The sequence below is a fragment of the Carassius gibelio genome, chromosome B19, assembly GCF_023724105.1.
Source record: "Carassius gibelio isolate Cgi1373 ecotype wild population from Czech Republic chromosome B19, carGib1.2-hapl.c, whole genome shotgun sequence".
NCBI classification, from domain to species: Eukaryota; Metazoa; Chordata; class Actinopteri; order Cypriniformes; family Cyprinidae; genus Carassius; species Carassius gibelio.
Window position 1 is genome coordinate 22,901,123 of NC_068414.1, and position 15,470 is coordinate 22,916,592.

General features: G+C 35.2%; 1 protein-coding gene across 1 annotated transcript in view; it reads left to right on the forward strand.

The window, feature by feature from the left end:
- LOC127978534 (potassium voltage-gated channel subfamily KQT member 4) overlaps positions 1 to 15,470 on the forward strand; it is a 44,383-nt gene that overhangs the window by 14,862 nt on the left and 14,051 nt on the right. Inside the window, exons 2-8 of the mRNA XM_052583258.1 lie at positions 9,052 to 9,142; positions 11,325 to 11,451; positions 12,229 to 12,404; positions 12,581 to 12,706; positions 14,936 to 15,046; positions 15,134 to 15,229; positions 15,354 to 15,442. Coding sequence (XP_052439218.1) covers positions 9,052 to 9,142; positions 11,325 to 11,451; positions 12,229 to 12,404; positions 12,581 to 12,706; positions 14,936 to 15,046; positions 15,134 to 15,229; positions 15,354 to 15,442 — 816 coding nt within the window. The remainder of the gene's footprint in view (positions 1 to 9,051; positions 9,143 to 11,324; positions 11,452 to 12,228; positions 12,405 to 12,580; positions 12,707 to 14,935; positions 15,047 to 15,133; positions 15,230 to 15,353; positions 15,443 to 15,470) is intronic.

Sequence of the window (15,470 nt, forward strand, 5' to 3'; positions counted from 1 at the left end):
CTTTGCTGCCAGATGCTCCCATCACTTGTCTGTTAATAAGGCTGTCTTCAAAAGAACGTTCCCACCCGAGGGTCAAAGGGACAATTCTGTGTCATCTCAGCCGAACAGACACAATGACACTCCATGATCAGGCTCGTGTAACTTTGATTGGCTAAATGTTTTTAGGGGGCTTATTTCTAGGAACTGTTTTTTTAGACCCAGTGTTATCCACATTTTAGGATACTTCATAAGTGTGTGTTTGTGTGTGTGTGTGTGTGTGTGTGTACATACAGTATTTATAACACCCAAAAATGTATACACTCAAATTAAGTTTTTTTTTTTTTTTTTGACAAGAAGACATGTACATAAACTAATAAATGTGTGTGTGTGTGTGTATATATATATATATATATATATATATATAAAAGTGTAAGTTTAAGCCTCTGGTTCATATCCTTAAAAGCTATTTTAACTATTCAAGGTTGTGATGTTACATCCAAAACACATGTAGGTGACCTTTGACCCTTACCTATAATTCTATATGCATATATGAACAGCATTTATTTGAAATAGAAATCGTTTTGTAACATTATACGTCTTTATAGTCACTTTTGATCAGTTAAATGCATCTTTGCTGACAAAAAGTATTAATTCCTTTCAGAAAATTTAATTTCACTGACCCCAAACCTTAGAACAGGTAGTGTAGCCTACTTTCACTTTCATACAACACTTACAGAGTAAAAGGCCTACACCAAGTGGAATATCTACTGTCTTCTGCTATATTCTTGTTTTGTAATACTATGTAAGTAATATTAGCGCTTACTTATTTGTGTTTTTACAATGTTGCTCATTATGACCAATCACACATGATTATGTTGAGCTTATGAATGCAATGGCCAATCAGAGTTATCCAGATGAGTTATTGCTGTTGTTGTTCATTGCATGCCTCTCTGACTAAATTTGGCTCTCTTGTGAATTCTCTCCTCATAAACAACAAAGTGCAGATATACAGTATGTGCAATGTAAGTATTAATGCATGAATGCATAAATGCAAAAATGGGTTTTTCCTCAAACCCTCGAATTCCTAAATATCTTAATCCAGTCGGTCTCAGGTCAAAAGTTAAAGCCACTTCTTTCTTTTGTTGTTGTTCAATCCACTGGCCAGTTCCTGCTAATCTCATAATCCACTAAAGGAAATTCCCACTAAATGAACAGAAGTTCTGTCTATTTCTGACAATTCGATTGCAGGTTCACTTCTCTAAGTGAACAAAGACCTCAGTTTGACCGTGCACCTATTAAACAATTATCCGTACTCCATGCCGAACGTGTTCCTCTTAATCAAAAGAAAGATTGCTGGTTCTTCTCCATACAAATTGGATTAGAGTAATGAAAAATGATCAGAAATAAGTAGAAATATTTGGTTGTCCCATAAATGTAATATTTTTACATTTATAAATAATACATAATGCAATGTTTTTTCAGTGAGCATGCATATTATATTAATAGTAACTTAAAGAAAGTATTTTTTGCATATCAATCATTGTTTGAATCAGAAAGCATCCAGTTTGGAGTGTAATGAAGTCTGCATTAAATCAAAGCTTCTTTGTCAGAGCTGTGGGCCACATGCAGCGGCTTCTTCTCACCTCATGTGTAAATAAAGGCATTGTATTTTGCAAGGGTTTGGGCTTTTAGGAGTGACGTTTGCAGTCCATTGAGCGGTGAAATGTCAGCACATTAATACTGGAAATCTGGGCAATGAACTGTGCACGTGAATGAGTGCAAGTGTGCAAGGTGTGTGTGCTTTGAAAGCACTGCTTCAAATCTTTTGCTGCTGTGCAATGTATATTTGTGTGATATTGAATGTGGTTTTGGGCACATTTAAGTAAAAATGTGATATGTTCACAAAATACATATTAAAATAGTTCCGTTTTTTATGAAGTTTAACATTTAAAGTATTTTATAATTAAATATGTATTTGATCTTTAATATTTGACTGATATTTTATGATGATAATATAGAATTGTAATATTTTAGTGTTATTTATCTTTGCCTCTTTATATGTCTATCTATAATACCATTCAAAAGTTTAGGGTGATAAGAGTTAATACTTTTACTCATTAAAATGCAACAAATTTATTAAAAGTGACTGCAAAGATTTTTTAACTGTTACAAAAAATGATGTTCTTTTATATTTTCTGTTTATCCAAGAATCCTGAAAAAAATTATCACAGTATATATATATATATTGATAACAAAAACAAAAATAGCGTAATTTCCCACTATAAAATATGACTTATATGTGTATAAAGAAAATAAAATCATGTTCTAGATCTGATATTTACCATTAACATGCAGTAGCTTGTGTGTAACATTGCAGATGTGGTAACATGGAAGGTTAGATGTTTTTGCATGTGACATCCTGTTTGTTCAGGATTTAGAGAGGATTCTCTAATTGTCAGCTCATGGTCACTGTATTGTCTGTAAATGTCAAGCTTCTCATCATCCTTCTGCCGTCCAATTAACATCTCTCACTGCTCTTCTGCTTTTCCTCTCAGCAAGCTCAGCAGATATCTCACTCACAATACTGCGACTCAGTGGCCTATGATTGTGCCCTTTCAAACTATAGCGGGAATGAGAGTTTCCAGATAGCTGAGTGTGTTCAGAAGGCCACAGTGTGTGTGTTGGTGAATGGATGTGATATGAATGAATAGTGGCGACACACTGATAGATGCCATTTGCAGTTGGCTCAACAGAAAATCAGTGATCTGATTAAAATGAAGTAATTTATGATCTTCCGCTTACATAAAGACTGCAGAAGAATGGTATTCTCATAGCTGAATTTGCACAAAAAAAAACCCACTACAACAGCATAAAAGTGTCATAATAGTAGTCTGGGTGCGAGCCTCAGCAAAGGTGAATAACCACTTTTTTATGATTTGCTCCTTGCAGAAATTAAATCTGCTTCTTCCTCAGAATTAAAAAAAATGTCATTGCAAGTTTTATTTCACAATTATGACTTTTCTTACTTGTGATTCTGAGTTTATATTTTTAGTCAGAATTGCGAGAAATAAACGGAGAATTGTGAGATGTGAACACAATTCTGGGAATAAAAGTCATAATTGTGAGATATAAACTATAAATGGCGATAAGAAAATTATGATAAAGCAACTGTCTTATTTATATTTTACTCCATGGCGGAAGCAAAAACAGAATTACGACATGTAAACTCAGAGGTAAAAAGTCTGAATTATGAGATAAAAAGTGACAGTTATCTTTTTATATATATATATTTTGTTTGTGATTTAAAAAAAAAAAAAGACCATATAATAACCGATTCCACATGCAGAGCTGTTTTTCATGATTAAGTATCTGGAGCCTGTGCTTTCTTCTGGGCAGTGTCTGTGTTCATTTTCACTGATAGTATTTCTGTTCTGTATGATAGGTATCAGTGTTAACCCTGTTTCGCTGACATTAAGGATTTCTGCTTTCCAGTCTGGTTGCAGCTTTACTTCCCGCTCTTGTGTTGTCTGTTCCTACTTCTTCTTTTTGACATCTTTCACAACTGTGTACAGTGTATTAAACACTGACTTCCAATTCCACTTTACAATTAAATGAATTGTTATGAACTTAGCAGGCAGCTCTCTAGACTGTGGATAGCAGATTTGTGTTATGGATGGATTGTTTGGTTTTACACAGTGTTTCCCAGCAGAGCTTATGTTGCCAAACCTGTGTCTTGTTTTATTAATGCTTCAGCAATATGTTTCCCCTCATTAGAAGAGTTGTTTTTCTTAATTTTCAACTCTTGGAATGTGAAGACGGCCGCATACCCCTTCATACTCTTGCAGTAATAAAATTATTTAGCTCTATTTGTTTATTTAAAAAAAAAATGAGGCTGACAGTTTGCATGGCTTTAAGTTTAATCATAATTTTTTTTAACTTTATTTAAATTTGCATAATTGAACTTTAATGTCTTACAGTTCCTTAATTTGTGTTTGCCTTCCAGTTTTGAGCAAGTTACTCTAAAAAGTAATTAATTACTAGTTACTAATTACATCTTGAACAGTGTAATTAGGTTATGTAGAAATTACTCTCTCCAAAAAGTATTTAATTACTAATTACTTTCTGATTCCTGTATCAGCCTCGACAAGTTAATTATAAAAGGATAGACATGAAACGGTTATTTTAATTCTTTCAAATAAATAATAGATAACTGCATAAATTATTCTGGTCACATTTTACATTAGGGTCCAACTATTTACTAACTATTAATTATGACTTTTGCCTCAATATACTCCTAATTACTGCTTATTAATACTTAGTAAAGGTAAGTTTAAGACTTGGGTAGGATTAAGGATTTCGAATAAGGTTGCAGATTGCAGAATAAGACATTAATATGTGTTTTTTTTAAGTAATCATAAACAGCCAATATCCCTGTAATATTCATGCTAATAACCAACTGGTTAATAGTGTGAATTGGACACTAAAGTGTTGTCAGTATTCTTACTAACTCACCAAAGCAAAAAATTTAATCACAAAAAAAATAACTTAGTAACTAATTACATATGAAAATTGTTGCAATCACTGTAAAACTTTAACATTATTACGTTGACTTTAATCATTTTAAGTAAATTATTGTTAGTGTTATGCAGACAAATGAACAAAATCATCAATAAGAATGTACATAATTCAGAAAATGGTGAAACATCCATCATACATCCATTTATTTATCCTTTCTCCAAAAAAAATTTCCTATATAGGATTGTTGAAAAATAGTCAAACAATGCAGCCGTATTAATTATTCTTGCACCATTGTATGCTGGGAAAACGTAAATGGTATTGAACCTCAAAATCAGTTTTTCCTAGTAGTCCTATTTGAAAAATCAATTCAAAATCACAGTATATTGTTATAAAAAAGCTGCATTGTTTGGATTCCTGAAAGCTGGATATTGTTAGGACTCTCTACACATTACCAAACAAGCCAAAATTATAAACAATAATAATAATATATATATATATATATATATATATATATATATATATATATATATATATATATATATATATATATATATATATATATATATATATATATATATATATATGTGTGTATATATATATATATATATATATATATATATATATGATATGTAAAAGTTGATAGTCTGAATGCACTGTAAGTCGCTTTGGATAAAAGCGTCTGATAAAAGGCATTAATTTAATTTAATTTAATATTATCCATATTTGCTTGGGTAATCATTTTTAACAGTGACTTGGACAGATGTTTAGATGTTCTTTCTTTTGTCGGGTTACCATGCACACATAATTGCACTATATAAAGCCTTGTACAGTATCAAGGCATTCATCTTTTTTTGCGTCTTCAGCCTTTCTTTCCTTTTCTTATATTCCCCACAGACACCTCGCAGCATTAACAATGTGGTTGTGTGTACTGGACAAATTTGCAGGCTGTCACAATTCACGGCACGTGGATATTTATAGAGCTTTCCACTGCTGCCACCTTTGTCCTCTGCTTAGAGGTATAATCTTATGCTCTTCTTTCTCTGATTTGCTGTACTGTATGTTTTCTAGTTTTTTTAACCCATCTACATATTATTCGGCCTGTGTGTTGGGATGAAGAAATCCTAGGTAAATCACTACACCTTCCACTTTTTCCATTTCCAAACATTTATCCTTCTTCCACTCTCAGCGGAGCTTGATGTTTATCTCTCTGGTTGTGTAACTGATACCCGGTCCATCAGCCTGCAGTGATTGAATTAGGGTCAGAGGCTCTGCCGTTATGCGCAGATGTTTTGTGGCGTACAGTATAAAGAGTCCAGCTCAGCAATGTGTGAAAGCCCTCACTATTCATCATCCCCTGTTTACCCACATGGCCCATATCTGTGTCCTCATGCTTTCATCTCGCTGTGGCTTTTATGGCGTATTAACAGTCCAAGTGATGAATTTAGCCTAAGATTTAGTCTAATGAGGACCACAGCAGGGTCCACTACAGCATACTTCATCTTAGCATATCGCAGAGAATGAGAACAGCGAAAAAGGTTATGCTGCATTATTGCGATAATTATTTCATAACCCACATTCAGTTTTATAAAAGTAGAAAAGGTTCTTAGGTTTACCAATGATTTCTGTTTTCTTTGTGCCAGACCTGGATGGTTGGATTGTTTGGATTATGTATGAAATATCTGGTGATGAATAATACACTGTTGGTTTTCCTGAAATTAAAAACATAGTTTTAATTGAAAATCAAAATTCTGTCATCATTCACTCACCCTCATATTAATAATGATATGAAATATGATATGATGTTTTTTTTCTCATCTGTATTTAATTAAATATTTTGTTTTGCAGTGTGTTAGCATGAATGCTGCTATGCCAAATTTTTATTTTTATTTTATTATTAATATACATTATATTATAAAAGAAAAACGCAAAAGCAACAAAAAAATCTTTAAATCACAATTTAAAGGAAGTATAAGTATGAAATAATCTTATGAAGTAATCTTGCATTTACAAGGTCCATTTGATGTCTGGGAATTTGATTTCACATGGGTTTTTCCTACACTGTACATTTTTTCTTGATGAAACTTTTTTTTTACACTATAAATTGACTATTATTATTTTTCAAAGTTTTTTTGCTACCTTTTTTGTGTAAAATTCAACCTGTACCAACTGTCAACACAGGAACACCATCAGAGAATGGTATCGACATGATTTACAGCCAAATCATGTGCTTCCCAGGAAATACAAATACACGTGGCACTGCATTGTTTTCTCCTCATGAGACTATCATTTCTGCTGATTTGAGGATTTGATTTCTGCTTTTGGCAGATTGACTTTGGGCTTGGAGGTTGGGTTCAAAACTTGCTTCTCAGCTGAAATGCAAGCTGCACATGGGCTTCACATGCTCTAATGTATCTATTTTTTACTGTGTTCATCGTTTTTTGATGGAAACCTTTTCGGGGCAGCTAAGCAGTTTCTGGGATTTTTCTTCCTCTGTCCGTCCAGTCAGAGTGTTGATGATTCAGGACTGGGAAACTGGGCCTTAGCTTTCAGTGCTTTTGCCCTTTTTTTCAGTCTGTTGTTTTATGAGGGATAGTTTTACCTACAGTACATTAGTTTAGCAGTAATGAGTCACATTCAGCAGAAACGGTTTAGGGATGAAGTGACCTTTTAGTCTTCTAAGATTTTAAAAAATATTATTTATGCATAATGTTTGAAGAGTATGTTTAAAACTTCAGATCAGTGCCCTAATAGTTCCCATAATCTTATATATATGTTAATAAGACCAATCATTCTCTCAGTCAAGATATATGCTATCAAAAATATTTTTTTTTTTTTTTTTTTTTTTTTTTATTGTTGATCTTAAAGTCATAATTGTTTTCTTGCACTCCGAACTGCAAATGGGGGAAATTTCAACCTTTCAGAAACTGTTTAAAAGTAAAACTTTGGAAATGCCTCCAGAAACCAAGTCCATTAAATACGTTTGAAAAGTGTTTGTGCATGTTAAATTAGCACTAAAATCCATGTATTATTAATCTTGTTTGTTTACTTGAAACAACAGGTGTTTCCACTCACCCGTGATTTGCAGAATAGATTTGTTTTCTGCTGCTTTTCCATCCAACACACGAAGGCATGGATTGCGGATGGTAGACACTGTAAACTCTGAAAAATGTATTATTATCCTTGGCATTTTTAAGTGTTTATGGGCTCCTCTTATGTCAGCGTATTATCAGTACTGTATTTTGAGGATGATGTTAACTGGCTGTTTGCCTATCTTTGTCTCCTTCCTCTTTTCTGAGTGAATCAGTGTACAGCAACTCATGTAGATCTCTCAGTCATAATACTCTTCATTCATTAGCTATTAGCTATTAGCAACCTACTGTTTCTATCAATAATTGATTGTTAATGCCCCAGGAGTTACTTATGGGTCTCATTATGGCTAGTTTACCTAGAAATTAACGCTCTGTCATTCATTTCTCATGTGGTTCCAAGACTGTAAGGTAGTAAGGACATAGTTTACAAAATTAAGGTTAACCATTGATGTCACGTGGACGATGTCCTTACTACACTTCTGGGCCTTGAACGTGGTAGTTGCGTTGCTGCCTATGCAGGGTCAGAAAGCTCTTGGATTTCATCAAAAATATCTTCATCTGTTTCCTGGAGATGAACAAAGGACTTATAAGTTTGAGACGCCATGAGGTTGAGTAATTAATGACAGAATTATTATTTTTGGGTGAACTATCCCTTTAAGCAATGAAGTGCCTTTGTTGTGGCTATTTGAATCATCTTACTTTTCCTCACAACCAAGATGCTGTTGCTCCAAACTGTCACATTAGACCCAAAAACACAGCTGAAAATGTTCATTCTGTCCTTGTACAGAATGAAATCGCAGAGCTGAGAAGTATGAGTGAGCGGGCCAGATGTGTCCGGTTTGGCATCATCCCCAGCAGCAGCTGCTTGCGCAGACCCAGTCGGACTCCAAGAGCTTCTCTGATAACCGCGGGGCGAATCCAGCTTTTATTTTACAAAGCTTCAGCTGGAGCACCTGGAGGCATCCGGGAACCCCAGTTTCTTGCGAAAGGGCCCCTTTTTCCAAAGAGTCTGAGTGCTCCAGAGAAATGGCAGGAAGTGGGGCTGTAATCTCTGCTTTTATCCACTCCGTTTTGAGTGGGCATGCTGGGCTTTCCAAGCGGGGTCTGTGACAGCAGTGATTAAGAGCATCTGTGTGTATGAGCTGAACGCCAGCTTGGATTATGGGCTGTCATGGCGAGTTTCTCTGTCCACCAGAGGCCAATAGTCATTAGTACGTGTAGAACACATGTTTGTTTTTGAGTTTTTGTTCAGTCTTTGCTGTGTTGCTGTGATATTTGTGCTTTTTTGTTGTTGTTGATTTGTATTTTTACTGTTGTTTCCTGAGGTGTTTAGGTATAGAGCAAATAATAAATCTGACATTGTTTTACATGATAAAGTATAACTTACAAATAAAAATACAACGCTCATCCCAGTTTTGTACTGTATTTTGACCTGTTAGTTTGTGTGTGTTTGTTTGTGTTTCAGTTTTCTCCTAGTGTCCAGCTGTCTGGTGCTTTCTGTTTTCTCCACCATCCCAGACCATCAAACATTTGCCAACGAGGCGCTCTTCATCCTGGTAAGGGGTTAAAATGACACAAACTATACCTTAAACAATAACAATACTAATCTCTTTAGAGGGAAATTCTATCATGAGAATGCTGATTGGTTCATGACACCACAAGAGCCCAGTCCCCAAACCCTTCACTAGCAGCTTTCCTTAGCGTGAACATCAAACATTTACATTCACATTTATTCATTTAGCAGACGCTTTTATCCAAAGCGAAGTTAAGCCTGTGCTTTTAAAAAGTCACTGTAAAACATCTACTGTAATCAAATATTAGCAATTTATGCTTTTCAGAATAAATGGCCAGACTTTTTTTGTACCTAGATGGTATATATACTGCCAGAAGCAGCCACTTTGCATGTTTATTTATTAAATATTTTGGCTAATATCTATCAGGTGTAGTATACTCTCAGATCCATTTAACCAATTTTACCATATTTAAATACTGAAATGCACTGAAAATTGCATAGTTCACTCAAAAATGAAATTTCTGTCTTTATTGACCTCATGTCCTTTCAAATCGATCTCTTGTATGATGAGTTTCTTTTTTCTTTTTTTTTTTTAAGAAGAAATTTAGAAGAATTTGGGTAACCAAATGACTTTAGTAATTAACTTCCATTGTGTGAAAAAAAAACCTTTGTAAAGTCAATGGCTACATGAGGGTGAGTAAATGATGACAGAATTTTCATTTTTGATTGAATTAATCCCTTTGCAATGCAAGTGTAACACATAATTGTGAATAAATGGAATAATCACAAGCAGGCATGGAAAACTGTTTCTTTTTTTCCTTAATTATTGAATGAATCTACCTCTTTCCTCATCTCCAGATAGATTTAAGTCTGACACAGTATACATTGTTTCATATCTATTGAACTGCATTCAAATGAATCCGCTGACTCTCTCTTACCTGTAGAGCAAATGGTTTGACTTCCTTCCTGTGTTTTACATCCAAAATTGTAGTTTAAAGAGAATTCAAAGTTGGCAGGCGTGGACTGTCTGGTCTGTCTAAGTACCTTCACTAAACAGCATCCACATTGTCTGCGCGTCTTTAAATACATTCATAATAGCACATTGTCTGAATAATTAATCTCACATGGCTTTCTCTGTGGCAGTTAGTCCATCCAATCACAGTCTGTATATATTTTTTGAGGTGTGTCTTCAAAAAAGGTGAATTTGGTCTTTTTTCTGTTTGCCAGCATTATGGATCAAATGTGCCGTGTATGCAAGCCTGTTTTGCTGTCTATTGTGTTACTAAGAAGGTTATTTTATTAGTCCAGCCGAAATTCTTCGTAAGCATAAACACGTACATATGCAGTAGAAAGTTTCGTGATTACAAATTATTAAATGAAAGCATGTTTAGTATGCCGTCCATCTTTAGGGATCGCAAACTTTATTTAGTATGATAAACTACTATCAGTGTTCTGCATACGGCTCCATTATAACACATGAGGGGAGCGTTTTCTCACTTTATAACTGCAAGGAAACACATTTTGAAAATTATTAGGCCTTATTTTCATTACCGTTTTAGCAGCATCTCAGGCCGGATTCATTTCTCATCTGATTGGCACACGGTAAGCATTCTTGTACTGTCTCATGTCTCCCTGTGGCTGCGTTAAGTGTGCATTTTGTTTTCCGCTGGGATCCTTGCTCTGGGAAATGGCAGTGTAAGCACACGGCAGGATTCAGGTGTTGTCGAGTATGCAAGAAGTAGCCGACTCCATCCAATAATCTTAGCTGCAATACTATAATCACTCATTCATTATGAAGTGCTTTCCCTCTCACACCGACTTTCTCTCCCAATTTCATTCCATTTAATGGTCTCCTTCAGGAAAGGACTATGTTGTCTATCATGCAAGTTCTGCTATTGACTCAGTCTGTAATGTGTTTGTTCACAAGGTGCCACTGCAGGATCTGTAATCAATGCAAGCGTTTAGCATGGGCTTCTTTGAATCCAAGCAACAGGATGAGAGTTGGCGTAAATGATAACTCTCATAACAATCTCTCATTTTTAATGAATTAGAGGTATTTGACCAGTCTAGAACTTTAATCTTTACTGCCAGGTAGTTTATTTTTATATTTATATATTACTGACGGAAAATCAGTCATCATGTTTTTATTGCTCTTTGGATGTATTTATTACCATATTCATAGTACAAGACGGACATTATTAAGAGGAATGTGGTTTGACTTGCAGGAGTTTGTGATGATCGTGGTTTTTGGGCTGGAGTACTTTGTGAGGATCTGGGCAGCTGGATGCTGCTGTCGCTACAGAGGATGGCAGGGTCGGCTACGGTTCGCCAGGAAGCCCTTCTGCGTCATAGGTAAAGACCTGGAGCCTGAGAACAGAAGCACCATGTCTATTTAAAGTGAAGGGGAACAACAAGTGTTTGTCTAAAGATCTATAGCAGAAAACACCATTCACATGTTTAAGTTTAGTCAGTCCAATCAGGTTTCTCCTAAATATTCTGTCATCATCTACCCACAGTCATCTTTGTCGAGACATATATGAGATTCGATCTTTATTATATAAAGAAGAAAGTCATATACACCTAGGATGACTTCAGGGTGAGGAATTTATGGCTTAATTTTTGGCTGAATTAACCCTTTAAGTTTAGGTATTGGGTAGAATTAGGGATAAAGAATATGATCATTACGAATATGTGCTCTATAAGTAATAAACAGCCAATATGCTAGTGATATGTATGCTAATAAGCAGTTAGGTAATAGTGAGAATTGGTCTATACTGAAGTTTTACCAAACATTTTTGTAACTTTGTGAATGTGTTTACTATCGCTGTTTATCAATTTAATGTGTCTCTTTTGTAACACTGTAAATGTCTTAACTATCACATTTGATAAATTTATTATGTACTTGCTGAATAAAAATATTAATTTAAGGAAGACAAATGTTACTGACCCCACACTTTTGAACAGTAGTGTGTATAGATATATAGACGTTTGTTGCCCTGTATTAGTGGAATAAAATGCATTTAATTTTTTTATATATATATATATGCATATTTTCTTTTCATAATCTCCTATTTTCTTTGTCTTTCCTCTGATTTTTGTTCTTGTCATCTGTGGCTTTTCATTTTGTAGATTTCATTGTCTTTGTGGCGTCGCTGGCAGTGATAGCAGCGGGCACACAGGGAAACATCTTCGCCACGTCTGCTCTGCGCAGCATGCGTTTTCTGCAGATCTTGCGCATGGTGCGCATGGACCGCCGGGGAGGAACCTGGAAGCTTCTGGGCTCTGTGGTGTACGCTCACAGCAAGGTCCATCACAGTATGATTCAATATAATGTCACTGTGACATTTGTTTAAACCATATTTTAACTTATAAAACATATACATAATCCAATACAATACAGAGTTCTCCAATGAAGTGTTATAAAATCTTCTGAAATACTCTTTTTATAGCTTTCCATTGTCCACTTTCCTCTCTGTTGTAGGAGCTGATCACAGCCTGGTACATCGGCTTCCTGGTACTTATCTTTGCCTCATTCTTGGTCTATTTGGCTGAGAAGGAAGATAACCCAGAGTTTTCCACTTATGCTGACTCCCTCTGGTGGGGAACAGTAAGTACTGCCCTCCACTGAACTAATGACCCGTGTCGATGCTGTCAGATATGTTCTCTCAGTCAGTTCCCTGGCTCAGAATAGCTTTGTGGGAATTGATGTTGCAGCTATTTTGTTTGATTTCTACTGGGATTATAATTCTGCTTCTAATAGACTGATTGCTGAATAATACCCTGAATCTGCTGAGTTAGAAATGTTTTTTAGAAGCATCACGCCTACATGCACCCAGTGAGTATCAAGTAAGGGGTATTATATTTTTTGTGTTTTTTTTTTTATTCCTATTAAAATTTTATATCTTTCAGAAAGTGTTTTTTGCATTTAAATTTATGCATTAAATGTTTTTATGGTTCAAGGTCAAAGTTCTAATGTTATTGCTGTCTAGTAATATTTCCATGTTCAATGCAGGCAGGTTGTAAAAGTTTTATCATCTATTAAAAAGCTATAAAAAGCTGTTGTTTTATTATATTTCAGTTAGTTTTGGAGTCATTCATTTTAAATGTGTTTTTTATTATTTATGTTTTATTCATTTTTATTCATATTGGTTTTATTTTATTTGATAAAATATTTTGTATTGTGTTGTACTTTTTGATATTCCAGACCTTGCAATGCACTTCATGCACACTGATTAATAACTATTATCATAACAGTTTTTTACGATTGCTATGAATTTTTTTCAATACTTCTAATAATCTTCCTAAACTCTTAACGCACCAACACACCTACAACATACAACTGACAAAACAGTTAATTTCATGCTCAAAATCACACATTGTAAACTAAATTTCAACACACATTTTCAAATTACAATAATACCCTAACAACACATTACACACTACATCTACCAAAACACTTCAAACATTGCTCAAAATCTAATTATTATTCCAAAATGCTACCACATTTAGTCAATCATAGCACAATATCATAAAAAAACACTGACATCAAAAGGAATTACAGAAACTGCATTGATCATAGATTGTGTTTTACACTACAGTTTCTTTTTCTTTTGGGGTTTAGTAAATACATGCATTTTGTTGATTTTGCTGCAGAAATTCAATACAAAAATCGAATGACCAACTCAGAGTAGCTTTATAGAATGAACAGGGAACAAAGACGTTGACAGAATTGCTGCAGTAAAGGCTTTATTTGCAACAGGACAGAAAAAAAGTACAATATAGCTGTCATTTATTATGTGAAAATACAAAATATACAGAACACAAAAAGCCACAGAAGAATAAAAAATAAAGAAATAAATGCAATCTAATCTGCCTGGTCTTCTGCGTTTGGTCACATGTTCTCATCCACATCACACCTGATATCTTCTCTGGCAAGGCATCTTGGGTAGAATCCTTTGCTATGCCTTATCCTTCCTGGCCTTGTTCAGCTGTGATGTTTTGGCATTCAGCATCAATTGAATCCTGGAGAGAGGATGGTGAAAAACCCTCCATCTCCAGGCTCGGTAAAACTTCTCAATGGGGTTGAGGAAAGGGGAGTAAAGGGCATGGAAAGGAACATCATTCTCGATTTGGGTGTCAAACCAGGCTCTGACTGGTTGACAGGCTCGGAATGCCACATTGTTCCATGTATTGGCAAGTGGTCTCCCACCTGTCCCCTTTCTCTGGCACCAGTCTTTGGTACAGATCTTCTAAAATCTCACATTTATTGTATATCATCTTTTACTGTATATCATATGGTCATGCGATTGAAAGAACCTCAACACCTGAGTGTGTTTCCTAGATGGGTATCAGCTGTAATTTATATATTTGCATAACTTCAACCAGCTCTTCATCAATAGCAATGTAATAAAATAAAATACATTGGGCATTTTCATTCTTCAATTAACAATACAGATGTTCACTTTGACTTTAGCCTATAAGTTAGTTTTAGAACATGATGTTATCTGTTCTGACATACAGTGTGAAAGCATTTGAAAATTTGTCAGTAAAATTACATTGTTTTGTTCTTGGTTGAGCTTGTCTGTAAACAAAAAAAGTTCAAGCATTTGAAATTTGTGTTAACTCTTTGCATTTTGTGTCAAAGCGACAAGAAATGTGTTAATTGTATAGCCTAGCTTAAGAGTTTTTTGGAAAATTGTTAAAAGTATTGAAAAAATTGTCATAGCGATCGTAAAAAAAAAAAACTGTATTCAGTGATTAACCATTGACATGTGTTGTGTTTTAGAAATGTTTTATTTGTGTTATATGTTGTTTATACCTCTACTGTTTTTCCCAGATCACCCTCACTACAATCGGCTACGGTGACAAGACGCCACACACCTGGCAAGGTCGGCTTTTAGCGGCTTGTTTTGCCCTGCTGGGGGTGTCCTTCTTTGCCCTGCCGGCTGTAAGTACTGCCGTCGATTTTTAGGTCGGTGACATTTTTTTCCCATCGATCCCAAACAATCTAATGGTCCCCTGTCCTTTCTGTAAGGGCATCCTGGGTTCAGGTTTTGCTCTGAAAGTGCAGGAGCAGCACCGGCAGAAACACTTTGAGAAGAGGAGGACTCCCGCTGCCAACCTCATACAGGTAACTGCTCAGTCAGCAACACACCTGCAGCGAATACAATCATGATTTCTATGTTGTGTGTGTTGTGTACATGTACGTCTGTGTGTGTGATCTTGTGCCGTGCTGTATCGTGTTGTCTCCCCAGGCTGCATGGCGTCTCTACTCTACAGATGCTCAGCACTCATATCTCACAGCCACCTGGTATTTCTATGACAGTATGTTGCCGTCTTTAAGGTAAGTATGACCTGTAACAGAGCCCTCT